The sequence below is a fragment of the Pseudopipra pipra genome, chromosome 6 (genome assembly GCF_036250125.1).
Source record: "Pseudopipra pipra isolate bDixPip1 chromosome 6, bDixPip1.hap1, whole genome shotgun sequence".
Lineage (NCBI taxonomy): Eukaryota > Metazoa > Chordata > Aves > Passeriformes > Pipridae > Pseudopipra > Pseudopipra pipra.
Window position 1 is genome coordinate 23,132,225 of NC_087554.1, and position 26,805 is coordinate 23,159,029.

Consider the following 26,805-nt stretch of genomic DNA (forward strand, 5'->3'; position numbering starts at 1 on the left):
GTAAGTCACCTTGGAAAATGTAAGGGTCTGAAATGTCCTTTGTGTTTATTATGGAAAAAGAGTCTTTAGTACAGCCTATAAAATGCTGAGACCTCATGCCCTCCTTTTTGTTTTATTTTTTTTTTTTTTTAGGCATGGGTCTTCTCTCTTCTACCTACGTCTACTGCCATTAACTTAGTCATGAAAACAAACAAACAAATACGGGCTCGTTATTTGAAAAAAATGAAGCAGAAGTAAACTGGAGACAACTTGATCTTGGAAGCCTGGGACTCCTGCAGGTTCTATACCTGCAGCATCAAGTAGACCTAATGTTTTAAACATCTTCAATAGTAGGTGTACTTTCTAACATGCAAAACAGTCTTGTTTTCAGGATACAGGTGAAACAAAACTGTTGATTTTCAATATTGATTTAAAAATAGGCTTTATTTGTTTATAGATATTATGAGGGGGGAAGTGCTTTGAACTAAAATTGCACTGTGCTTTAAGAAATACTTTCATGGACTTGATCAGACATCGTGCTGTTGAGGAACATCTTGGTTATATCGTGTCCATCACATCTATGTATTGTGCTCATGGGTGAAGGGCAGAAAAAGAGTAGTACTCACAGGTGGGCAGGAGAGGGAAGGGAGCATATTTATCTAAAAAGGTAACCTAGCACTATTTCCAGAGTATTGACCTCTTTCTCAGCTCAGGTTTTGGATTCTGCACTGTCAGCCAGCTCATGAATGCTCCCCTGCTTACATAGTCCAGTGTGATTTTTTGGTTATGAACTTGAGGGAAATGGGCCAAAACAAAAAAAAGTGTAATAGCTCATCTATAAATATATACATAAAATAACATTGCAAAAAGAAGCTAAATTCTTGGGTCTTGAATATGGATTCTACCTTTTCAGTAATATGTAATCTTCACAATTTGTAATAACATTTTTAAAAGTTCAGTGCCTGCTCTTTGTAATAGATGGTGATAACACAATGTAGATAAATGTCACAAGTTACACGTTATATGCTGGTTGCTATGTAAAAGATTATGGGTACTTTAAATACAGAGCTTGAAATGAGTTACTCTCCTTGCAACGGTGGTTAAATTCTTTCTGAAGTATGTATCAGTCTGTCTTTTTGGTGAGGCCCTTTGAAATGTGAATCCTGAATATTTAGACAGCTTTAAAAGTGAGAACCAGTAAACTTTTCAAAATGTAGAACATTTTTAGTTTAGTCATGTTAAAATTAACTGATTTGTTTCATGGTTCTATTCTAAAATGGAGTGCTCCAGTGAGGCTCAAGGTACCTGACTCCAGGACACAGGGATCAGAGAACATGAGAGAAGTCTGCACTGCTGTCTTCTGCATTTGCCTAGTCTTTATTTAAAGATTTTGATCTCTAACATTCCTTTTTATAAAAATAAAATGTATAAAACTTGCAAGGCAAATGAAACTGTAAGCAGCTACCACTGTTTTCTGTGGTGACTTCCTATGGTTGAAAAGGGGAGATTGTTTTCTATCCTTCAAAGAAAAATTTCAAGCTCTGATTTTGAAGTAAAATGTATTGCACTGAGACGTGATTTGGGGCTAACATTTCTGTACATTGAAAAAACCTGAATACCGATGCAATGGTGCTGATCAAATCTGAGATGCAGATCCTATCCCATAGTTTTCTTAATTTTTTGGAACAGGGATGGTAAAGTCAGTGGTATTAGTTCTGTAAGAGCACATGATTTGGTTTGCTCTGGATCTGATGTGGAAGCATTGGACTAAAAAATCTGTATGTTTTTGACTTTGTAAAACAAATAAAATGGAACTTACTCTGACTCTTTAATGTGATGTTCTTTTTCTTTAAAATATTTGCCTGTACATTCAAATGCCTGATTGTCCTTTATCGTGTATAATAACACAGTGAAAATTACTGTACTTTTACATGCCAAAACCAAAGCTTTCATTAATCTGTTTTCCTGGCTGTTATCTACTCCCTGTCTGGGTTGCATCAGGCACAGCATCACTGGCCAGTCGAGGGAGGTGATTGTCCTGCTCTACTCTGCACTAGTGTGGCCTCACCTCGAGTCCTCTGCACAGTTTTGGGTGCCACCATATAAGAAAGATACAAAGCTGTTGGAGAGTGTCCAAAGGAAGGCAGTGAAAATGGTGAAGGGCCTTGAGGGGAAGCCATACAAGAAGTAGCTGAGGTCACTTGGTCTGTTCAGCCTGCGGAAGAGGAGACTGAGGAGACATCTCATTGTGGTCTTCAGTTTCCTTGTGAGGGGAAGCAGAAGTGTAGGTACCAATCTCTTTTCACTGGTGACCAGTGACAGGACCCGAGGGAATGGCCTGAAGCTGAGTCAGGGGAGGTTTAGGTTGGATATTAGGAACAAGTTTGTCACCAGAGGGTGGTTAGGCACTGGAACGGTCTCCCAATGGAAATGATCATGGCACTAAGCCTTCCAGAATTTAAGAAGTGTTGGGACAATATTCTCAAACACATAGTGTGATTTTTGGGGCTATCCTGTGCAGAGCCAGGAGCTGGACTTAAGATGATCCTTGTGAGTCCCTTCCAGCTCAGGGTATTCTATGATTTAACAGTGCTGATATGTTAAAATCACTGGAACACGAAATAAATTTTGTTTGAACTGTTAATTAAGATATTAATAAGAAATAATTATCTCCAAATAACAATTTTCTAACTATTGAAGGTGTTTGGAAAGGTGCGTCAGGGAATAGTATGCACATCCAACTGGCACAGATGGAGGGATGCCCCTGTAAATGGGGTTCTCGGAGCCTGTGGTCACTCTGTGTTGTTGTGTTGGGCAGGCTGCAGTTTGGATTCCCACTCTCATGCTTCTCCTCAGGTCTTTTATTTTCTAAGCTGCAGCAGAGAATTGCTAACTTTAAGTAAAATTCAGGTAAAAATTTAAGTTTAACCTAAATTGCCCTGACCTCGATTTTGAATGTCTGTTCACCTTAGTGATTGAGGTAGTGTGTACTCAATAGCTGCCCGTGTGCTTGGGAGTATCCTGGGCACCTGGCAGAAAACAGGAGGGCATTTCTGTTGGTATCAGCCTTGTCGTCTTGCATTTCTGCTTCCAGGGGTGTTTTTGTCACCGGCGCAACGCAAGAGCTGGAGCAGGGTGGGAGGCGACTTGGGTGCCTGCTCCTGCCGTCCCAGGGACTGGAACCCTTCAGCTCTGCCCCTGCGTGCGGCGGCCGGAGGGCGGAGCACAGGGCTGGCGGCGGGGCCCGGGCGCAGGCTCAGCCGGGTCTCTGGGGCCCTCCGCCGGCGGAAGGGAGCGCAGCGCCGGGGCGGGTTGTGGCGGGGGCGGGCGGAGCGCCGGGCTGGGATGGCGGAGCGGCGGCTGCGGGCCCGTGTGCAGGGCGGCTGGGCCGGCGGCCCGCCGGGGCGGCCCGCAGGTAAGGAGGCCGGACAGCCGCCTCACCAGCGCCGTGCGGCGCCCCGGGCGGGCCCGGCCCTGTGGGAAACGCTGGGGCTGCCTTCCCCTTCCCTACAGACGGCGGGGAGAAAAGTGCCGGCCTTGGCGCGGCGGCGAGCGCCGGGCGGCGGGACCGGCCTCCGGCTGCGCGGCCCCGAGGGGTGGCCCTGCTTACCCCGCTCCCCTCGGTAACGGAACTGCGGGTGTCCGAACACAGGTTTTGAGTAAAACTTGTATGTATGCCGCAGGTGTGGCCGTTTTGGGTGCAGAACGCAAGGTATGGATGTGTTGCTAATGTGCACATTGAGGCGAGTGCACGGTACACATCTCCCGGCGAGATGAATGAGGCGAATAGAACTTGATGGAGCTGACTGGTGTGAGAATCAATAGTCACTTTTTATTCGTAAAACACAATGTGTGTCTTCGTTTACCTTTTCACGGTGAAAACATTGCAAAATAAAGAGAGCTACTTGGAAGGGCTGGAGTTAACAACACAGTTCTTTTAACAAACATTGAAACCAAACCATACAGAGGCAGGAGACCACTTTGTAGGTTTCTAGTCTTGTAGGAGGGACTGGTTTGTTTTTGTGAACGTGCTCAAAACACTGTGTTCCACTCACCTGATTACAGTTCCCATAAAACTCCCATATCTCTGCAGACTGAGCATCCTAGGCAAGCTGATTTTTTTTTTTTAATCGTGAAAAAACGTAGCCAACTGTTATGATTTGTGCTTGTGGCCTGTAAATTTTGTGTCACAGGTGCATTTTATTCCACCTATTCCTAAAGGAATTAAAAAAAATATTCCCATCTTTTGAATTATGCAGAATGAAGACTTTGTGTCAGGCTTGTTTTAAAGCCTGTCTGCATGTGTAAATAGAACACATGAAGTGGTACGCCTGAGTTCCTCTTCCATACTTCCTAATTTAAAAATCCTGTTTTAATAAAAATATTTCTCTCTCTGTCCTCCCCCCCCCCCAAAAAAAAAAAGATACAGAGGGAAGTAGTTTGGCTGCATGGGACAATTTCTGCTGGCATGTCATAGGTGTTTGGTTTAGAATTGAAAGGTTCTAGATGTCATCCTTTCTGATAAAATGATGCTTTCATGTTTGTCTATAGATAATGAATATGTTTTAAAAATTTCAGTTCCTGTGCAGTTTTAACTCTTAAGTAGTGTAAGTTTGGCTGTTTCCTGGAGTCTCTGCCCAGCAGAGGAGAATACTCCAAGGAATGATCCTGTAAATTCTTCCTAACTATATTTTTTTGTATGATGATATTCTATTTCAAGTGATCCTTCTTTTTTTTTCTGTCTTTGCTTTAGCATCTAAGGCACCTGTGGTGAGCAGCCTTGCCCCTGCGGATGCCAGACTGGCATGGATGAGGAAAGATCAGCCTCACACTCAAAAGCAATTTGTCTTTGAAAAGCCATCAGAGGTAAAAATTACACAGTAACTAGCAGAATCTCATCCATGGTTAGACTGCAGATGATAAAAATTATAAAAAGGATAAAAAGTATTTGAGAATGTAGTCTGTTGTTTAAAAACAATTAAAAACTCAGCTGAGCTGAACTTTGGGCTTTTACAAAGCAGAATTTGCAACTGTCTTCCATATATGGCAAACAGAAAAAATACTGTTCCTCTATTTAACCTGTTCACTACCATTTTTTTTCACAGAGCCGAAAGAATATGTTCTAAATATTCAGAATGATGCAATGTCCTAAGCATTGAGCTCTTTTTGTTTTCCTCAGCTGGGATATCTGTCTTGTTGCAGGCAAAGAGTATGGGATTCGTTTTATACACTTAATGTCCCATCAGCAGATGAAGAATATTGTGCTCTTTGCAGAAAGAGGGCAGCTCCTTTCTTGGGAAAAAAAAATAAATCATGAACACTTCTTTCTAAGCTAGACTTATTTCAAATGCTTGGAAGAATTGAAGATGGTCTGGGAAGATTCTCCTTTCTCTGTGACAGAGCCCTGGTATCTATATAGTACTATATTTTGATCCTCTTGCTGGTGCAGTGCAGTACCTCCATGCATCTCAGCACTCTGAGCTCGGAGAAGAGAAGCATAAATCCCTGAGACAACCAAAATGATAGCCAAGGCTGGATTAAACTACTCTGTCTTTTGTTTTAACAAAAACCAGCTATCTCAGCTGTTCAGACAATTTTACAGCATCAGCTCCTGCTATGTTTGGCTTCTCTTGTGTTTTGCTCACTGACTGAGGCCTGGGGTTCATTCATCTGTCCTAAAGTTAATCTAGATTTTTTACTTGTGTAAGGATATTTTAATAAATGTAAGGATAAGAATTTTCTTGGTTGCAGTTGATAAATAGCAAGTATTATAATAATCTAAATAATTTAGAAATCAATGTCCTTTAGGGGGCAGTTGATTGTTAAAAACCAGCCTGCAATGGTAGCTGCGTTTGAGAGTTTCTGTGGCGTGGAGGGAGCAGGTGGGTTGTTACTGCTCATGGATTGTCCAGAGGTACGTTTTCTCACTGCCATATCAGTGTGTGGCTATCCTGAGTCACTAGAGAAGACCTTTAGTTCCGTTTGACTAGAGTGTGCCAGGTACTTAGATATTTAATATTCATTGTGCACTCTTGTTACCTTTTAGGTGGAGCGCAGAGTTCCTGAGGCAGGTGTGATAGAGTGAGTACACTGCTGACTTAACTGTCCCTCCTGCAGTTTTTCTGTCATTATGGTTGGTGGGAATCTGCTGGAAAAGAGTTCCTTCTCCACACACAACTGCCATGCCTTTGGAAGAAATTTCAGTAGAAAATGTGGACTTTCAACCCTTTATCCTGAGCTGAGTGTATTATCAGGAGAGTCCAAATCTGTTAACTGGTTTTTATAGCTTTGGTGTAGCTGTGTAAGCCAGGAATAACGATTAATTGGACATTCTGGTTCAACAGAACTGCCATTATGTCTCCTTTGGTTAGCAGTGTACATTTTCCTGGAACAGTCCCTGTGTAAACTATGCTGGAAATTACTTACTCTGGAATATACCAGGAGTATAGCTGGTATAGCAACTACTTTGAAGGCTTGGAAAAGTAGCTGATAGTAAGTGTCACAGTGAAGCTGGATATTTGTAGATCACTTACCTTTTGTGTTGAATTGGGGATCTTCTGAGGATAATTTTGGCATGAAGGGTGACCGAGTGTGGTGGTGTATGGTGAAGTTTGAGATAATGAAGATTAAATATTCTTCAGTTTGGCTATCTTGGTGGAATTTTCTTACTCAGGGTGCCTATAAATGCAAACATAGTGATCTGAGTACAGTCTTATGTGGTTGTCTCCTTTAAGTTCCCTGTGACATCCCTGTTTTATTTATCTCTAGAGCCCTAAAACTGTGTATTGAGCCCTTGGTGAAACAAAAGACAGGAAGTACCCACAAACTCATTTGCTTCTGCAGCACCCCTTGCTGCCTTACTCTGACCCCTATCTCCAGGACATTATTGCTTCCCTTTTTTAATATTCTTTTCTTTTTTAAAGAAAAAATTTCCCTAGTCCAGGCCTGCAGCAATTCTAGTCTGTGCTGCCCAGTCTAAGATAGTTTCTTGTTGTTTGTCTTTCTGATGTTTCTTTTCCTTTCTACATCCTCAGCAAGCCTGGTGTGTATGAGCTCAGCAAAGGACCAACTGGCATTTCTAGGTAAGTGGCTGAAATTGTTACTTGCTTTTGCAGAGTGATGTGGTGATACTCAGATTTCTGAAGCCCAGTCTCTGCAGAGCATTCTGACTCTAGCAGCTGCACACTGCCCTTCCTGTGTATCATCTGTTTAGAGTACTTCTGGAAACTACCTGCTACTTTAAGTATCAGGTAGCAGAGATTTACGTGGTTCTGAGCAGCACTGAAGAGAAGAAAAATAAATGTCTTGACATCTAGTGAGTACTGCATCTGGTGTGCTTGTCTGGAATAAGGACAAGGGGCTTTGTCCATTTGATTCATGATTCAGAATAAGTTGCTGCTGGAAGTTTGGGTTGGTATTCCTATATTAGCAAGTGCCTGATGTCTGTGTTGTACAGTTAAGAGCTGCCAAAAACTTTTAGCTGTAAATTAGACTTGTTTTAAATTAATCTAAAAAAAGCATTTCACTTCAGGCAGGTTTGGTAACTTTAGGGTTGTCTCTTTTGCTTATATGCCATGCCTTAATTATTTCAGCTTGAGGGCACTTCGAAACAATGCCTACTTGTTCTGTGATTTTGCTAACTAAAATGCATTTTACTTTACCTTGCTGATTTAAATGCAGTATCAGTATTAATCCTTTTCTTCTGAATTTGATACCTTTTTATTAATTGTGGAAAAAATGCCAAGGACATAGCATTTTTTGTGTATTTATTTCAATTAATGTCTTCTTATTATTGTATTATTTTAGTGCCTTCATCTTAATTTCTTCTAAAGGTGCAAATAAATTTTTAAAGCATTTTTAAAAGTAAAAGCTTGGATGAGCTAGAAAGAGACAAGATACGCAACCAGTTGGGTTACTCTGCATTTTCTGGTGTTTGTTTTCATAATATGCTGATGGAATATATATATTTCTTGAAAGTTAATGATCAGATTTTGCATCTTTTTTTAGCATCTTTACTTTGGCACTTATTGTGATATCTTTGTAGCATGGAATACTTGTGAGAGTAAACTGCTGTGAGCAGCATTCCTACTTTGCAGCCAATACAGTGGCTGTAGTTCTTGAATGACTGTTAGTACAGTCAAAATATCAAATGTACATAGAGAAATAAAAAAATAGGAGAGATTAAATACTGTAGGGTTCTTGTGCTTGGAAAAGGAGAATAGAATGGCAGTAGGGATAAAGGGCTATCAAATTCTGAGTGACATGGAGATGGTGAATAAAGGGCAATTATTTACTTATGTTGATTGTATTACCATAATCAGGGCTATTTGATTGATCAGATGTGAAGCAAAAGGATGCCATTTCTCACAGTACGTTACTGATTCTGGGATTCATGGTATATTGGTAGTGTTGTGTTTTTATAAGTTTTGAAAAGCAACTACACGTGTTTGGTGAGGGTAAGACTTCCCAAGAGCTCTTCTGTTCTCTCCTTCACACCTGCTTTTGACTGTGATCAGAAACAGGATACTGGACTTTGACTTTTGATCTGATGCATTACAGCCGTTTTTAACTGCTTTGGGAATCCTGGAAATTAGAACATTTTACCAAAGCAGGTATAGAAATGTATATTCCTTCTATCTTTTCTTTATCTTTTTTGTCCTTAGGATTCATTTAATTCCTGGCTTTATTGACTCAGAACAGGCAGACTGGATGTTTGAACAACTCCTCCAAGACATACCCTGGGGTCAGCGAACTCACATCAGGCAGGGTAAGGAGTGTGTAGACCAGCTTTTCAGGTCATTCCAAGGTCAATTCCATAACAAAATCTGTGCATTGTTTGTAATTGTTTTTATTTTTTGTATTACCACTCCTTCAGATTTCCTTGCAGGTTTTCTGTGCATATCTGAAGAGTACTGCTGTTTATTTTTCAATCTCTATCACCTTGTTACTATTGCCAATTAAATGAAATCTTTCCAAATTAAACTTGCCTGTCATCTCCAGTTTCTTTTCTCACTCTTTTCTTAAGATTATTTCTGATCACCATCCCTTCATATAGTCTCCCAGTGATGCTGTAAAAGCTATGCTTTGACGTTTCTGTTGCGAGGTACATTTTTTGCCTCTTTCACTTAAAATCCCAGCAGAGCATGTTCCTTTTTGCCTTGTCTTTGCTTATTAGTTCTGGTATGCAGTAAGAGAAGAGACTGCTATTCTGGATTTGTTCACTAAGGGGCACCTGTTCTAGCTAAATTTTGATTTCAGTCAGGAACGGATGTAAGATAATGTATCAGAGTAACAAGACTGGAAAATGTCTTCGGCATGTGTATTTCTTGGCTTGCAATAAAGGTACAGTATAATGGAGAATGTTATCTGTCAAGCATGAGAAATAATTACCAAGATAGTCTTTTCAGAAGTTGAAAGTATTTTTAACTTTATCCTTATGTTACACCACAGAGCAGGCATGCATTTGGCAAAATATTACTTGTGTCCAACCTTGCTACATTATGCTTCTGTAATGTCCCATTGATGCTACTGTGCTTTCCACTTCACTCTTTCCAGTGGATCCCTCTGCATCTTGCAAGTTATGCCTTCATATTGGGCACTGGAACCAGGAGAATGTAAACCAAGCCAGAATTATAAATAAAATCTCAGTTTCATTTTGTCATCTTTAACTCATCCAGTCCTTGCCCTGTCTGGCATAGGGGCAAGAAAATGGATATGGTTTCAAGATTCTGGCAGGATAGTTCCTCCTGCAGAGACAGGCCTGATTTCGAATAATCTCATTCCTTCATATGAGTTCATTCTGTAAAGCTGAGGATTTTAAAGGGCTGCTTTTTAATTTTAGGCGAGTGGACAGTCTCTTTTTGATCAAGTTTCTTGGCAGAATTGCATCATCTTTCCATTTTCAAACCCTTTGATAAAGCAACTGAGAAAGTCTTCCTGTTTTTCTTTTTCTCAGAAGTATCTTTTGAGGAACCACGGCTTACATCCTGGTATGGGGAACTTCCTTACACCTACTCCAGGATAACAATGCAGCCAAATCCAAACGTATGTATATGTCTACAGTTTCCTTATATTATTGCCTACATAGAAATCCTTTGCAGAGATCAAGTAACAAAAATTCCCTCTATCCTTTACTCATACGTAGAGTATCTGTTGACTTTTCATTTGTGATCAGCAACAGATTCTGCTGGATTGTGGACAGTTTTATAAAATAAACTTTATGAGTGGTTTGCCTGAGAGGAGCGCGATTTACTTGCTAAATGTTGCCAAAAGAAAGCTATCACTCTAGAGTTTAAAGGTCTGCTTTTGGGTCACTCTAGCTTTGGATGGAACTCTGAATGGCTCTGTGTGACTTACTCCAAGCATCTTTATATGGGAGGTTGTAGTGTACACAGTCATACTGAGTTTTTTGTTGTAAAGATACAATAATATCAATTACTGAAATGGTTACTTTCAGAAACACTTAGACTCAGTACTGCTTAAATGAGAATTTGGACATATTTTGATTCCTGTGTGGATGCTATGAAATTCACACATGCAACCAGTCTGCTCAGCGCTCCAGATTGTATGAGGTAATTTCCCACGCTGTTTTGGAAGAGTTAAAAGCCTTCTGAGTGACACAGTGATGTTTTGTTCCTGCTTGTGCACTCTTCCTCTCTCTCTCTCTCTCCTTCTCTTCCTCTGTCTCTCTGTCTTCCAGCCTGTTGTCCCATCAGCCTGTCTGCTGGTATTGCTTTGTTTGAAATTTCCATGGCATTAGGCTACAGTGTTCTGAACCATAAATCAGGTGTCACGTAGCATGAGAGAAAAGTGTCCCAAGTCCCAGAACTTCTGCCAAAGCAGGGTATCTCCTAGCAGAGCTCACTTTGGGAAAAGTTGGAAAGACGTTATTTAACATGATGAATTGTGAAGATTTTGTAGTCTCAAAAATACTGTAGTTAAAAATTATAACCTATGCATCTTGTGGTGGGAAAATAGGCATTTTTTTTGGTACTCATTTGTGAAATACTAGTTTAAATGGACTTTTCTGGAAGCTGAGTGGCTTTAGGGATTGGAACTGCCCCCACAAAATCATTCTGTTGTATACTAATGACTTAAATCCAGTTCAGAACTGCCTGGTGTGGAAGCCGTTGCTGCTCAGAGGTTGGATAGAGCCCATATACCCTGAATTCACAGTTTCATCTCAGTTCGCATAAAGATCAGACTTAGCACTCATTGGACCACTGGCTTGTTTTTCTCATCTAAGGCCTAAATTGGTCACACATGCTGATTCTGTCTTTTAGCCCTGAATAATTTATCTGTTTACCAAGAGAAAGAAACTCAAACAGAAAGTTAGGTGCACTGGGAAACTTGCATAGCTGGGAGCCAGTCCTTCCCTAGCTGTCCACAGGCAGATAGATACATGGGTAGACTGCACGTGGACACTGACATTTCACTTGGCTTTGTATATGGCAGTACCTGAAGCTAGAAGAAGCTGGTATAAAAAGCACAGTCCTTCTCAGTAGAAAAGGGTTTCTATCACAAAAGTGTCTTGAGTGTAATGTAATTTAGTGCACAGCTTGGCCAAAACCAATTACTGCCTTAAACACTTGATCTGTAGGAGTAATTAGCTTTGTGTGCCTCCTTTTTTTGTTTGGTAAGAGTTGGTGTGATTATGGCATCGCTAGATATAATCCAGTGCTCATGCCTAAATGAATTTTGGTATTAGAAAATGTTTCTTTGTAAGCAGTAATATAGTTGGTGACACAGTAATCTTTCAACAAAATTACTTCCACTGCAGCAGGTTTTTACTGGGGTTTCCAGTATGAAATTCACTATATGGTAACATTTTTAGTAATACATACTTCTGTGATAGGAATTGAAGAAATCTGGTCCTAGTTGGTCACTGAAAAATGCTTTCAGTAATTCCTGTTGTACTCTTATGCACATTCAGGCAACCCAATTGCAAGAAAACTCCTTTTCAGGTGGTATTACTGATTTCCCTACATTTCCCATAGCTGCAAGCTATGTTTATATATGATTAATTATTCACATGATGCTTAATACTTGAAGGAGTGACTTAGTTAGAAATACTCCAGTAGAGAAAGATGGTATGTTGCGGCTCCTGCAGTGTGACCAGTAAGTTAAAAACACCTTAAATATGGGTAAGCTTGGAAAGAAGGAAGTGCAGCCTTGATTATTAGGGGTGGATACTAGAAAATAGTTCCTGCTGTCTGTTGCTTCTTTTGCCAGTGATGCACTGGGAGATTTGGAATCAATTTCCTATCCTCTCTTGATCTCTGTTTCTGCTTATATAATGGGCAAAAATTCTGGCCTACATTACTTTGGGTTTTTTTTCCTTTATATACTTGTGTAGTTCTTAAAAGCATTCTGACAGATGAAAGACATGGTGTAGGTTTATAACATTAAATAATTGGACTGAGTTATAATGGTATGTGCAGAGCTGCCCTGGGCTGTGGAGTCAGCAAGATGTTAGCAAAGGGAAGGATGAAATTCCAGCCAGTCACATTGGTTTTGTGACCCACTGGAAGGTTACAATGTTGGAGTCAAAACCCCAGGAGGTGATGAGTTGAGCTCAACAAGCTGTGCTGACAGAGCGGGGACAGGGGGCCACATTAGGCCAACTGCCTCCTCTTGTTCTCTGTCAACAGCTGCAGGCAATTGAGAGCATATCATTTAGTCCCTGATTGCCTGCATTAGTGTGAAAGGCAGCCTGGCTTCACTGTTTCAAGAGATGATTTGGTATTGAGAGATGGGTAACGTATGCATATTTCACAGAAAGCCCGTTCCTCCGCTTTGCTAAAAATATAATCAGAATTGTGGTGAGTCATTTGTTTGATTTTAAGTTTATTGTGATTCAAGTGCAGTATATTTTGTTCCTTAGTAGTTTTCACCCTGTGTGTTGTGTTACCTGCCGCTGGCCTGCTTTCATTGCATTTACCCTTCCCCTCTGCACTGACTGCAGTGGCATCCTCTGCTGACCGTGCTGAAGGAGCGCATTGAAGAGTTCACTGGCTACACCTTCAACTCTCTTCTCTGCAACCTCTACCGAAATGAGAAGGATAGTGTGGACTGGCACAGTGATGATGAACCGTCGCTGGGAAAAAACCCCACCATTGCCTCACTCAGCTTTGGTGCTACTCGGACCTTTGAGATGAGGAAGAAACCTTCCCCCGTGAGTGTTTATATCACGCTTAGACAGTCTTACAGCTACTAATATGTTTATTATTTGCACCCTGTTTAGAGAACTTAATTACAAAAGTTTTTCACAGTTAATAATGAAAGCAGAACTTGTAAAGTTCTGTGGAATAAACGTATGGATCAAGAAATGCATGGCGTGGAACTTGAAATCCTGAGGATGGGGATAGGACCACTCTAATAGTGTGCTGTAGTGAAACTGTGACCTGGGCACCTTTCTGCCTGAATAAGGGTGTTTCCCGGTACTTAAAATGAGATCACTGATGCTGAAAGTCAACTTATTCTGTGCAAGTGAGTCAAAGAGTTGGTACCATTTTCTTAAACTCAGGCCAACGTTATGTAAAGCATAATGTGGGATGAAGAGTAGTTCTGACTGCTCTTTAACAATGTTTGTGTTTTGATGCGTGCGTTCAGATTGAGGGACAGTGAACAAAGGGAAGAAGCTCATTTCTTTTCCATCAAATACCATGGAAACTGTTGCATCATACTTCACAGACTAAACAGAGATCCTTTACTTTGATAAGGAGGCATGCATGGAATGTCATTTCAGGAGATAGTTTGTGATTCAGTAGTGAATACTTTTTCTAGATAAAATGCTGTACTTTGGAATGCTGTGTTTACAAGCCAACTTAAACTTGGCAGTTTGTATTTATCCAAGCAAAGGATTTTAACTTATTTTAGGATGTCCTTTTCAGATGTATTTTCTGCTTGTGTAGTCTTTGAGAACTTCGGGAAGAAGTTTGCTGTCTGCTTATGTTCCTATTTATTATGAATAAGTAATACAGAAAGCAGAGGTGATGATTATCAGCCTACTGGAAAACTGTGCTGACATACTGAAATCTCCCCATCAAGAGTCATTGGGTCACCTAGTCGTGAACAGCAAAGGTCGGAAATTGAATCTCAAAACAAATAAATAGTTTGTAGTTTTCACCAGTTCTCTAATTTGTAAATTCTTTGTTGTTTGAAGTGAGTGTAATATTGGTTCCTGAGTATGAGATTACATAACTAGTGCATTATGTCAGTGGGCATACCATGAGTAAGTATCCTTGATTCTGTGTTGATGACAAAATGTCAACTGGAAAGTTCATTCTTCTAGGAAACTGTAAACAGTGCTTGGATTAATTTCTAGAAGTGCCCATGTTCCCCATCAATGGATCAGAATAAAAGCCATTTAGATTTCAGTATAAACTTTGCAGGTTCCCTCTTAAAAATCAATCTGAGTTCTTGAATAAGATGTCTTTTTTTTCTATTTTCTGCAAAGACCCCACAATGAACAAAGGGGGAAGTTCAGTCTGTGCCATTCATAGTTGGCCACCTTCTTTGATCTGTACTGCACAGTCTCTTCCCTTTTCTTCCTGACACAGATGATTTTCGATAGATGTATTCCTCAAGCTGTCCTCATTTTTCTTCAGCACCTTTGACAGGATATTTCTGACTAGCTGAATCTTGCTATCTGTGAAGTGTATTCCTTTTGCAAGTGCAACATGCCTGTTTCTGAGGTAGAATCCCCATGTGTAGTGATCTTCAAATAAGTTGCTATTAAGTACATCCTGTGTCTAAGGGAACTCATGCTTAATAATTACATGGCACACATTACGTATTCTTTGCACATTCTCAAAGCCTGCAGTTTTCTGAGAGCATCCTGTGACACCACATGCTTTGCCAAGTGGGAGTTTCAAGAGGCTTTAATGGAAATTACAATGTTTCAGGCTGTACCACCAAATAAGTAATTTTCATACTCTATTGTACTGTAGCATTCTCTCTTTCATTAAGAGAAAGTTAAAGCTGATTGTAGATATTTGAAGTTTGAACATTACTTTGTTCAAAAGCAAGATATAGGAAGAGCAATGTAGTCTAGGGAAAAGGAGTTCAGATTGGCAGTCATCACAGACACTCAGGCTCTCCCTGGTTTGTAATCTGCCAGTATCAGTACATTGAGTTTTCCAGAGTTAGCCTTCATTGAGGAGGGAAAGAGAAAGTAAATACTTTTCCTCCCATAATTAAGCTTCTTTGAAGGCCAACATTCTACTATTTCAGATTCTAGGATTTCAAAGGCCTTTATTTCCCTCTGTTCTTGTAGATCCTTTTAAGTATTTTGAATTGAAAGGTGTAATGAACATACTAGTTGCCTGCATGGAATCATGTACTGTTACAAAACAGTATGTACCACAGGTGAGGTCACATCTTGAAGGGCTACTGAAGAGTACTAGATAAGAGCCTACAGAGACTTCACTTCGTGTTGGTATCTCTACAAATATTTTCCAGATTATATCTTGAAATGTGATTAACTTACTAGTGAATAAAATCCCATTTCTCTAGCTGAAAAGACAACCAGTAGTGTTGGTGAGTTGTTTCTTTTGTGCATGTTTGTGTGAATTTCAACATTTGTCTGGTAGTGATTTGGTAGCATTTACATAAGCCACTCTGAAACAGTCGCACAATGAAATCTTATTTTCCTTGGCAAAAATTAAACAACAAAAAAAGTTACTGAGGTGCAAGTGGTATTTTCTTTTCCTGAAAATTGTTCTAGAGTGAGGGGAAGGAAAGGTTCAGTCCTGTTTTTCTTTTTTGATGAGTACTGTACTGGATGAGTAAGTGTTCGTCATATAATAGAGGGTGAAGGAGTGTAGAGACATGCATAGCCTATTGAATCTGCTTAAACAAGCATAATAATTCTTACTGGGTTTTCAGCTCAGTGCATGTAAAAAAAGCTAAAAATACATTTCAGGTGTAAATTCCCCCCTGGAATAAGGATACTTTTCATGGGAATTAACATGGTGTCAGAAACTGTTTTATTTTTCCTGCTGGGATTTTTTGTTTTAAGCATTCATTCTTCTAAATATGGCCTTTTCTGTTTCTTTGGACCAGTTATGTGGTTGTAGCTGATATTTTTCCTTTACTTTAAATGGTTTCTAGGTTTTTCTGAATGCCTACTTGATAGTTCAAAGTCCACAGTGGTCTGGTTTCTTCTAGTTCCAGTAAATTACTTTTACTTTCCTCTTGCTTTCTTGTTGTAGCTCCTGCCTACACCGAAACTAGGAGACAAATGCTTTGCTTTAGAGCTGTGATTCATGCACAGTTCACACACAGCTACTGGTTTAGTCAACAAGTCCTCTCATGCTTGTCTACAGTGTGTCACCACTGCAGCACTGTGACCTGCTCCCATTCTCCACACAGCCTCAAGCCCTCAGTCCCACTTGTACATGACTTCGTCCTCCTGCTCGAGAGAAATTGATTCCACTCTCTTAGATGGGTCTTTCCAGTAGAGCCTCACTACCATTTTTCCTGTTGTCATTGCTCAACTCTGAGATCATGCCAGGCTATCTGATTAGGTCCTCCTGGAAGCTGAGTGTGAAATGTTAGTTCAGCAGTGAAGGGTGGTACTTAAAGTCCCATTAAGCTCCCACATTCCACTGGGAGGTGCTCTGTGGCAGAGGTCTGGGTGCCATAAGGACCATCTGGGTGCCGTTGCCCAGCGAACTGCTGTGTGAACTGTGGAAGGAGTTAGAATGCCAGCTGCCAGCTTGCTCTTTTTCCATCTGTAACCAAGGAAACTGATGGGTGCTGGAAAGAGAGGGAGCTTCACGTGTGTGTTAGATAATAGCAGGATGTTCATGGTGTTCTAAGATCAGCCTTCATATAGGTCTGTCCTTCAAATGAATCACTGAAGTACAATCTTTTTTTTCTGTCCTTGAGTAGCTGTTCTAGCAGCAGGTAAAGATCACCTAGTACTTTTGGAAACAGGCCTGACAGGCCTAATTGAAGATGAATGTGGGACTATGTGGAGCACAGTAGAAAGATTCAGATCAGGATGAGGAGAATTGAACTTTTACATTGGCATGAAGGAGGCTTGCAGACAGCCTGACTGCAGAGGAGGAGGAGGTATTGTCCACCAGTGTTGGCAGGACTTGAGAAGCTATAGACAAGCAGAGAGGAAGATGGGAGTGCTTTAGAGCTATCTCACTTGCAGTCTGCTAGGTCAGCTGCAGAAAGACCAAGGGAGTTTAAGGATAGGCCTGTGGAGGCAGGCAGGTGTATTATGTGAGGAAAGGGCAATATAACTGATATTCATTATTACTAAACACATAAAGAAGAGAACCACAGTGAGGATTTTGTCAGAGATAGAGAGAATAAACTGGTAAAAATGCAGAAGTACTGATAGATGAGACTACTTTGTTGTGAAGGAGAGTGTTTACACAGCTGGTGGCAGAGGAGTAAACTGGAAAAGAGGGATACAAGCAAGATGAAGTCTGAAAAATAGGAGATCTTTAAGTTTTGTAAGGATAATTCTCTTGGTAATAGGTAAATAGGTGAAGCAGAAGAACTAGAAGCCAGCGTTCTCCATGCTAACTTTAGCCATTGAAAATTATTTTGCATCATTTGCCTGTATAACTGCATTATTATTTATACTTTTTTCTGCAGGGTGTTTCTGTTTGCTTTTCCTTATAATAGAAGAAGCTTTCACACTATCCAGAACCCATTTCCTACTACTATAGCAGTAAACTTTCCTGAGACATAAGAAACAAACTTGGGTGATGTGTATAGATTTATACTAGATCTTTTCTCTTTTTTATTTTGATACCATTTTAAGAAAACAACCTTGATGGAATCCAGGAGTACTTACAGATTTTGTATTCACAGCTTCACATCAAATCACACTGAGCTTTCCTCACTTATTAACTGTAGTTACAGTAGTTACTGTACTTGGACAGTGTAAAGCTTGATTGTATTATGTGGAACTCAAGATTATGAAAATTCTAGTGTACTAAAAACCAGAACAGTTGCTTTACTATTCCTGTTCTTGTAAGCAGTTGGTTTTGTCATACACATACAGAGTTACAAAGTGAATTTATAAGTTACCTGATGCACTCCTTTAGATGTTTGTTACCAGAAAATCTTTTCTGGCTTAGATGTCAAAAATAAATTTCCTTCATAAACTTCTTGACCTCTGAAACTCAACTGAGTTTTCTGTATGTCATCAGCTCTAGGGATAAAAGCTCTTAAATGAGCTTTGGTTGACACTGTTAGTAATGACATGTAAGAAGGTAAAAACTTATTGTTCACTAGCTTATCAAAACTAATTGACATAAAAATCTCTTTTTCTAAGTAAAACAAAGCTCAGAGATGCCCCATTTAAAACAGAAGGTAACTGTTGCTTTTACATAGTGACTTTTCTAAGCCAAAAGGATGTTTTCTCCTAAATCATTTATCTTAGCAGAATTCCTTTTTAATCAAGATGAGCAAGAGATAAAAATAAGTCCACTGTTGTCCATCCACAAAGTGGAATGATGTAATCCTCTGAAATAGAAAATAGCCGTGCAATGATATTTCTCTGCTTTTCATCAGCAGTCATGTTTATAATACCTATTTTTGAAATTTTTTCCTTGTTTTCACTGAAGTTAAGAAAATATTTTTGGTATTACACCTTACTTTTAATAGAATGAGATAAATGGCTAATAATTCTAGAAGCTTAAAAATATGTTTTACATTGTCTTTGCAAAGAATACGTATTACAAGTGTTTCTGAGTGCCTTCAGCTCTCCTTGATTCCAGAGGTTTAGTGAGGTTAATCAATCACCGGCACAGCCTTGGGCCCTTAGGTATCCCCAAGGAATGTAGAAGTCCGGAGTAGACAGCCAGTGAGTGCTGGCAGTTTCACCAGCAGTATTGAATAGCCTTGTTCTGTCACACTGGGACTTCTGATCCCAGATGGGAGCAGAAAGTGACACTGGTGCAAATAAATAGTCAATTACATCAAGTGATGCTTTTTATTGTCGAGAGCTGATTTGATCCCAATCCAGCTCTTTGGCATTTTAGAAGATTTGCAGTCTTCCTTCTTATCTGCATCTTTTTTATAAATGCACACACTCCCAGTTGTTTTCCTGAAAATCAAACTCTGTTTTAGTCTAGGACATAATTTTCCCAGTAATTGTTACTTTACCTCCTTATTTTGAGCTTTTAAAAAGACAAACCTGTATCAAGTTATGGCACTGCACAGTTAAGCTTCAAGGAACTTAGTTAAAATTTTTGAAAATGTGAGCTTTGTAAAAGCATTAAAATGTGTTGGATGAGAACTGTTGGGTCTTTCTGATGGTTCTCAAAAGACTATGTCTGCATTTTTATGACCAATTAGTGTTTTCTTTTAACTGTTGGGTTTGTGCGGAGTCCTATTAGTTTTCCTGAGTGATTCAACACGCGGCTGAAATCTGAAGACCTTGTAACATTAGTTTCTGTTTCAGAAATGTGGGTCTTCTGTCAGTGTGAGGTAGATATACCTGTACCTCAACCTTAAATCTTACTGTGATAATTCCATTTTCCCAGTCTCAGGTGTCCTATACTGTTTCAAGTTCCTTTGTGATCTGTTTCTGTTACAAGTGACATAAGTTGTGACCTCTCATCTCTTCTGCCCAAGAAGTACAATTTCATTTTACATGACAGTTGTGACAAATGCTACTCTGTTGGTAACAGGCTTTGTGGTCTGGAGTAATTGCTACCTTCAGCTGAGTCTGAAATAATTGAGCATTGTCTTCTCCTAGACACTCAGCAAGTATGATTTTAGGAGTCCACTAACCATTATAAGAAACAGGAAGAGAAAATACTGCCTAACTAATTAAAAACTAAAAAATCTGAAGCATTTGTTGTGCAGCTGTCTAAGATGTGTTGTCTTTTACAGGAACACTCATGCTTTAGCAGCTCAGACCTGGCCTTATTATTTTTTCTCATCTCTTCGTAGTAATTGTGTATTTCTGCCTTTCTTTTTTTCAAGAACAAATAATTGATTTGGTGATCTCTTTGGAAAAAAAAACTAGATTCCAGAGGTTTAGTGAGCTTAATCAATCACTGGCAGACTAGAGGTGCTTCTAGAGGCAGTGGTGCAATAGCAAGTACATACTCAGGCTATCTGTTTGCTATATGCAGTATATTCTGAAAAAGTACTTGTAGAGTGTAGAGACTGAGAACCTGTCATGCTCTTTATTTTTCAGTGAAGGACACTTATTATCCACTTTACACTTTCAAGCTATCTACGGCTTTCTGTAACTTAAAATATATCAAGTCCCTTTCCTTTCAATGCTAATTAAAATATTTCTCCAACTCCTCCTCTCTCTAAAATAATCCCTGTATTTTGCAGATGATTTCATATCTGAAACTTCCCTGAATTCCTCATTTCAGAGAGTTGCTTTCTATTTTTTCCTAGACAGCTTCCTAAGTTAGCAATAGAGATCTATAAAAGATAAAATACATACTGCCAATCTGTATTTGGGGGGCATCCTGGTTTTCCTATTCAGATTTCAATATTAATGAAGTAATCAAAGTGGCAACATTAAGTAGACCAGATGTTAAATGGAAGTTGTTCAAGGTTTGTAGCATTTCTTTCTGCAGCTATTGAAGGCTAAAATGAGAAAATATTAAAGGATTACATAGAGCATTATAATACCTGCCCATGTGGTGTTCTGGAAGATACTTAATGTCATGCATAGTATGATTTCATGATTTTATTTACTGTCATGATTGACAAAAAAAGAACTGTGTGCTCATAATAGACTTCCTTGATCAATTTGACTTAGCAGTGTATTAGTCTGATTTAAAATTGGAAGGGATAGTGCAAAGGAATAGAGAGTTGCTATTCCCATTGATGTGGCATATGCAAGACTAATACTGTGGTGTTACTGTGTCCAGTTGCTATATTTGAGCTTTAAAAAAGTTGTATATAATCTAAAGACATACCAAAAGGTTGCAAATTATTTTCCTTCTATTTTAGCTGTCTGTTTGGTTTATTGATGATACAGTTTGAGACCACTTGTTTTACAAGGTACTGCAGGAAAAGGAGATTTATTTATTTTTTTAGATAGGAAAAGCTCTTCATCCAGCAGCTAATACAATACCAGCATGTAACGTCCAAACCAAGGCAAATCTAGAATATCAGGAAGATGTGTATTTTTGATGAAGTAGTTAACTGTTGGAATCAGGGTGGCTTTTGCAGAATGTCTCCACACTGAACTGTTTATTTTAAGAGTGGATGTTTCCAAAAGGTTCTCAGCCTTTCTGAGAATTCTGCACTAAATGTAGGAACTTGTTGAACTTTACCTGTATTGTACAGGCAGTGAGATACAATGGCTTCTTTCGTCATTAAAATGCTTGACTACTGGACTTTGTATGAAATACAGATACAGAAATGTTTAGTTAGACTTCTTGATCTTATAAGAGCTTCCTCCTCCCCCCTTACAGCTTTTTAAACTCTGCTGTAGAGGACTGGTTTTCTACCAAATGCACGTACCCGCTTCTTCAGTGTCTAATGTTTCTTTTTAGGAAGAGAATGGAGACTATACTTATGTAGAAAGACTAAAAATCCCCCTTGATCACGGGACTCTCTTGATGATGGAAGGAGCTACCCAGGCGGATTGGCAGGTAAGAACTCCCTGATGCTGTTTGTGTGGTTTACTTGCAGTGCAGTTTTTCAAATATGCCCAGGACACTCCCATAAAGTTATGGGACATTCTGCTTCCAGTGACACAGTTGTTTTCCAGGGCATCAGTACTGCTTTCTGCCTCAGAATTTGAAAGTAGCCAAAGAAACAAAGGGTTTTCTTTCAAGTGCTAAGTGATGCAATAGGAATCAACTCAGATTTTCCAGCATTAAAGTTCAGTAATGAAGGTTGCAGCCTGCAGTGGAAAGAGCAAAATCAATATAGGAAGATGGGATATCAAAGTGTTGTAGCTTAATTTAAGAAGTCTACAGTAATATACAAAGACCTTTTGTTTTCAGAGGCTCTGAGCAGTCAGAACCTGATTTTTTTGCCTTACCTAAATGTTTAGAAATGTGAATAAAAAACCATCACAGGAAATGAAGGTTTTATTCATTGTTTGATTACCGGTATTTTAAATGCACAAGGTCATGCTTTTTTTTTTCTTGGTTTTTTTTTTTTCCCTAATGCCACTTACAGCATCGAGTGCCTAAGGAATATCATTCTAGAGATGCACGGATAAACTTGACCTTTAGGATCATTTATCCAGAATCTGATGGAGTTTGGGAGTGAAGAGGCACTTGGACATCGTTGGGTGTACATCCACAGCAGATCCAGACCCTCAGATTGCCACAGATTTAAAAGAAGCCTTACAGGAACAGCGTTCCATGAAATACATGATGAGGAAAAGAGTCGCTATTATGAAGATCTTTGGCAATCAAAAAGTTGCCTGTGTTACATGGACAGAAATTATATGCTGTTACATAGTATTGAATTACAGGCTTTAAGTTTGTGAAACAACAATGATTGTTCTTAAAAGAACACAAAGCATGTGAAAAATTTGAGAGGTCCCATCTGGAGCAGAAAGATTCAGTGAGCAGATAGTTTTGCCTCTTGTCTTGACTCTCCTTTACCCTTAAGAAGTGATCTTTGAGGTAATGACAAGATGGGTTTCTTTGATGTAAAGCCATCTCTGTGTGTGTATAGCAATGATAAAGCTGCACTTGGTGATGTTCTCAAAGTATTAGTCATTTCGTCAAGAGGCAGTGCATTGCTGTTTAGGTTGCAGAGTCTTTTCCAATTAAGCAGTTTCATAATTTAAACAGCTACTTGAATTATACCAATGTCTCCTAGAACAGAGGGCCAAGGCTCTTTTCTGCCACGCACTCTGTGGTCAGACTTTATCCTGTTTATCCATTTAGAGAAAACAAAGCAAAGGCAAGTGACAGAGAGACCTTGGCCATGAGCCTTATCACTCAGGTTGGAGCTGCCCATGGCTTGAGTATTAGCAGTCCTCCATCCCTGCTGGCTTAAAACTGTTACCTCTGTGTCTCAGGTGGGAAAATAGACACAAAGAGATGGGAAAAATATTACTTGCAGAATTTGCTAATAAATTCTTGGTTTATTTTTTGTTTTTAGCATGACTGAGTTGTGGCTTCCATTGATTTCAGGTGGGAGAGAAAATGTCATCACCTCTAAAAATTAGGCTTGTGCTGCCAGATTTGATACCAGAAGAATTGGTCCAAATATTTGGAACTAAATTATTGCAAATCTACACTAAATAGAGCGTAGTAGCACCAGGCACAATACTCACACTGGTGCTACTGCTCCTAGGTCAATGCATGTTGCATTAAAAAATATTACTTGGAGGGTTATCTCTTGAACCTCTGCTGTTACAGATCAGCAGTCAGCACCTCAGGCCTGATTCTAGGTTGACTTGATGGAATTCTTCAAGTTTGCCTGCATCAGGTACAACTCACCTGGCGGTGGGAAGCAGTGAGCTGGTGACTGCAGTCTGGATGTTAAGTCAGGTGTACTGCCTACATGATTAAGTTCTCACTGCAGAGAGATGGTATCCACCGTACAGGATTAAAACATAGGTTTGGTCTGTCTTCACTGTGCCTGAAGTAGGATCTAAGCACAGGTAAATACTCCACGCCTTGTAACGTTAGCTTTGTTAAGCAAGTTAATGTACCTCTTTAGGGTAAGAATAAGCTGGTGTTTATAAAATATCTGTCTTTTTTTAGCTGTGGTTTAAATTCTTACTTGATGAGAACAGTCAAGTTATAAATACTCAGTTATGCCTATGTTTTAACCTTATCGATGACCTAAAGGACAGACTGTTGAGCCATTTCAGTCTCTGTGATCTGAAATTGGGCAGAATCATTTTCTAGAATAATTTTCTGTATGATACCTTCTACACCATACATTAATCTTCTAAAGTGAATTAATGTTATTAGAAAACTTGCTCTGTTATCTAATGATGCCTTCACTTTCATCTGAGTTTGTTCAGAAATATGCTTTTGGAGTATATGTAATGTTAATTCCTTGAATTTTAATCTAAGATCTAGGTTCTGTGATGTATCTCCTGGGAACCACTGTTGAAGGAAGCAGACACTTGCTTCCACGTTTACTTTCATTGGGTCACTGGAGCTTTGTGCACATCCCTGTAAGTGTGTCCAGGTTTGGCAGTCCTGTCAGAGAGTGTTTTTCCTTAACCAAGGGACAGTGCTAATTTCTCCAGGTATTCTGAGAAGGCAACACTTTAGCCTTTATCAGTTCATAGAGGCCACATTTATTTTCACTGTGTTAAGAGCTGTCATGATTGAAGAGAGCGTAGGAGATAGGGACAAGTCAGGAACTCTTAACCCCCCCCCAGACCTCAGCCTATGGAAATTGCAACTCATTTGAATTCAATGAATCTATGGCACATAACTAATGGTAGGCCCTGGAGGCTGATGCTGTTGTGGAAGAGCAGTTTTTCACTTCCTTTCTTGGTTTCAGTTTGTAATGTTTGCAAATTATAGTTTAGTTTCTTTACTTCCTTTGATCTGGGAGAAGACCAAGTTTTCCTTCCCAACAATAAAATGATTTATAAGATAAATGCTTTATCCCCCAGAGCTCTGTTCCATGATACCTTTTTGTTGCTGGAGTCTGCTATGTTCTGCTCTCTCTCATGTGTCAAGTGTGCTGTATCCAAATCTGGTTGACAGTGGGGAGAAGGCATACAGCATCATTCCTCCCGGTGTCCTGAGTGTCCTGGCTGCAACGGGAACAGTTGGCCTAGAGGTCAGGTTTCTTTGTCAGCTGGGAACTTGTGGGTCCTTCCTTCCTCCCCCCACCTCCTCCCTAAAAAAGTCACCTAGCCAGGTGGTAGCAGATTGCAACATCCTGCCTGCCAGAACAGCAGGAAATGGCTTTGAGCAGAGGAGATTCCAGCCCACATCTCCTTAGGAGGTCTTTCTGCGGGGATGTTTTTCCTGTAGGTAGAAATTTGTTCCTGAATGCTGAGACACTCTCGCAATTTTCAAAATGTATGTGTGCAAAAGTGAGATTTGAGAAGTCTTGAGCCTGGTGGTGTTCCCACGGTACCTAAAGATTTTTCACTAGAGAACAGGGCAACGTGAACATTTCTTGTGTACTGTTCAGCAGTTTCTGCTGTTGGAGTCAGGTGCAGAGGGCAGCATATTTAGAATGCTAAATACTCAGTTAGGTTCCATTCTTTAATTTAAAGATAGGTGGAGGAACCTTTCCCCTAGTAACATGGATTTGAAAACAATATTTCTGAAAATGCCACCCAAGACTTATTTTCCAGTTATAAAGTTTCCTTTCTTCCTACCCAGGACTGTTTTCGCAGTACAATATTCTCAGCCAGAAAGTTTTAGAAAAATGATTTAAACTCAGAATACATTAAGTTAAAGTAAAATATATAGTTTATACATATGGAGGATTTGAGGGCAGGGAAGTTGCTTGGGGGTTTTGTTTTTGCTGTTATTACCAGACTCTGTTCATATGAGGGACTGCAGTGATACTAAGAGCTGCTTTGCCTACAGAGCACCTCTGAATTTTATTTTCCATATTCCTTGTATTCCTGTGTCTCACAAACTACCTTTTGGAGCCTTTTCCTCTCCCCTCTCCCTTTCATTGTCATTTGTTCCTATTTAGTTACATCTCATATGCTCCCTGCTGCAGGTGCGATTATTTTTTTATGTAGAAGATATAAACTGTGAGCTTACTCTTTTCCTGTTTCTTAGAAACATAGAATGTTTTGGGTCGGAAGGGACCTTAAAGATTTCAGCAGAGTATGTGTGTCTCTTCCAAGAAAAGCTCAAAAACTGCATTCCTTTGAACTGTTCATTTTCTGTGGCTTTCAAGCAGAGGGGAGACTACTAGTAACCCCAGTTAAGATTCCCTTTTCCAAAACAGCCATGACCTTTTCCAAAATGGCCGTAGGAATTGATGGTAAGGAGAGGACAAATGGAAGCTGTCTTTGGTAAGGATGGATGGTGGCCTGCCTCCATGAGGGAACATGCAGGATGGAGCTGTTCTGCAAAAAACCACAACTCATTCCAGCACAAACTCTTGATGAGGTTGGAGTGTATCTGACTGAATACTGCACTGTTGGGCCACACTGAGTACACACCATTTAAAATCAATAACAAAGTTCTGTCATTTCTCTGCCCCGTGTTTCCTTTTTTTTTTTTTTTTTTGGTGAAAAGAACTCTAAGATTTTCAGTTTTGATTAACTTTAAAGTTGCAGATAGTTTTATTCCTTCTGTGTCAGATTAATTCTAGCTGTATATTTTCCACTTGTCACGTTGGGCTTAGTATAGCTATATATAGTAATATGTAGCTAGAATAGTAATGTGGAAGGAGACAGGGTGCCAGGAAGGGGTTAAGAAATCAGAATTTTCATACAGTAGTATTGGCAAAGTAGAGAGGACTGTTTTTCTGGGGTTTGGGATAGAAGAACGTGCGTATGATGGCTGCTGCAAATCTGTAACGCCTCCTCCTCAAGTGCTGCTACTATTGCCATAGCTAAAAGGCATTTAACACCCACTTTGCCTTTTCTGGTCATAAACCTTTTCAGAGTGGATATGAAAGCTGCCTCACTATGTTTTGTTTTCAAGGTGCTTCTTTTCCATCCTTGAGGTTTCCATAGCAACCTGGAACATTTGTTTAAATTGGAGCTCCCTGGCCTGTCCTCCCTGTGCATAACTTCTGCTGAGATCTTGCAGGTATCATCTCTTCTTGGCACACCTGAGAGTGACTGGTGAGGGTTACAGAGGGGCTCAGCAGCAGTTGGCCACAAGAGTGTTTTCTCCCCTGTTGCCCTATTTAATTTACCTCATTCTTCTTCTGTGTAGCATTCAGTACAGCTTTGTGGAG

The 26,805-nt window shown here is 39.8% G+C and overlaps 2 protein-coding genes across 4 annotated transcripts in view; both read left to right on the plus strand.

The window, feature by feature from the left end:
• Positions 1-1,803, plus strand: part of HSD17B12 (hydroxysteroid 17-beta dehydrogenase 12) — an 85,243-nt gene extending 83,440 nt beyond the window's left edge. The window contains exon 11 of the mRNA XM_064657802.1: positions 133-1,803. Within this exon, the coding sequence (XP_064513872.1) occupies positions 133-237 (105 nt within the window). The 3' untranslated portion in view covers positions 238-1,803. The remainder of the gene's footprint in view (positions 1-132) is intronic.
• A 1,458-nt stretch (positions 1,804-3,261) lies between these two features.
• Positions 3,262-23,060, plus strand: ALKBH3 (alkB homolog 3, alpha-ketoglutarate dependent dioxygenase). 3 transcript variants are annotated; one of them, XR_010431247.1, is made up of 9 exons: positions 3,262-3,394; positions 4,733-4,845; positions 6,026-6,060; positions 7,014-7,061; positions 8,643-8,785; positions 9,935-10,023; positions 12,944-13,153; positions 13,872-14,061; positions 21,483-21,570. XR_010431247.1 is itself a non-coding variant. In XM_064657803.1 (9 exons), exons 1-9 carry the CDS (start codon positions 3,325-3,327, stop codon positions 22,207-22,209), a joined length of 900 nt encoding a protein of 299 aa, XP_064513873.1. In that variant the 5' UTR covers positions 3,287-3,324; the 3' UTR covers positions 22,210-23,060. The 3 variants fall into 3 exon arrangements, 2 of the variants coding, with proteins under 2 accessions (XP_064513873.1, XP_064513874.1); XM_064657803.1 differs by lacking the exon at positions 13,872-14,061 and adding an exon at positions 22,117-23,060 and having other exon boundaries at positions 3,287-3,394; positions 21,483-21,581; XM_064657804.1 differs by lacking the exon at positions 13,872-14,061 and adding an exon at positions 22,117-23,060 and having other exon boundaries at positions 3,288-3,394; positions 8,643-8,746; positions 21,483-21,581.
• The last annotated feature ends 3,745 nt before the right edge of the window (positions 23,061-26,805 follow it).

Bases quoted from the DNA above. Each gene is read 5' to 3' on its own strand.
- ALKBH3 (XM_064657803.1), top strand. From the start codon at position 3,325: ATGGCGGAGCGGCGGCTGCGGGCCCGTGTGCAGGGCGGCTGGGCCGGC. The intron at 3,395-4,732 runs GTAAGGAGGCCG...TCTTTGCTTTAG, and splicing joins CCCGCCGGGGCGGCCCGCAG to CATCTAAGGCACCTGTGGTG. The intron at 21,582-22,116 runs GTAAGAACTCCC...TGCCACTTACAG, and splicing joins CTACCCAGGCGGATTGGCAG to CATCGAGTGCCTAAGGAATA.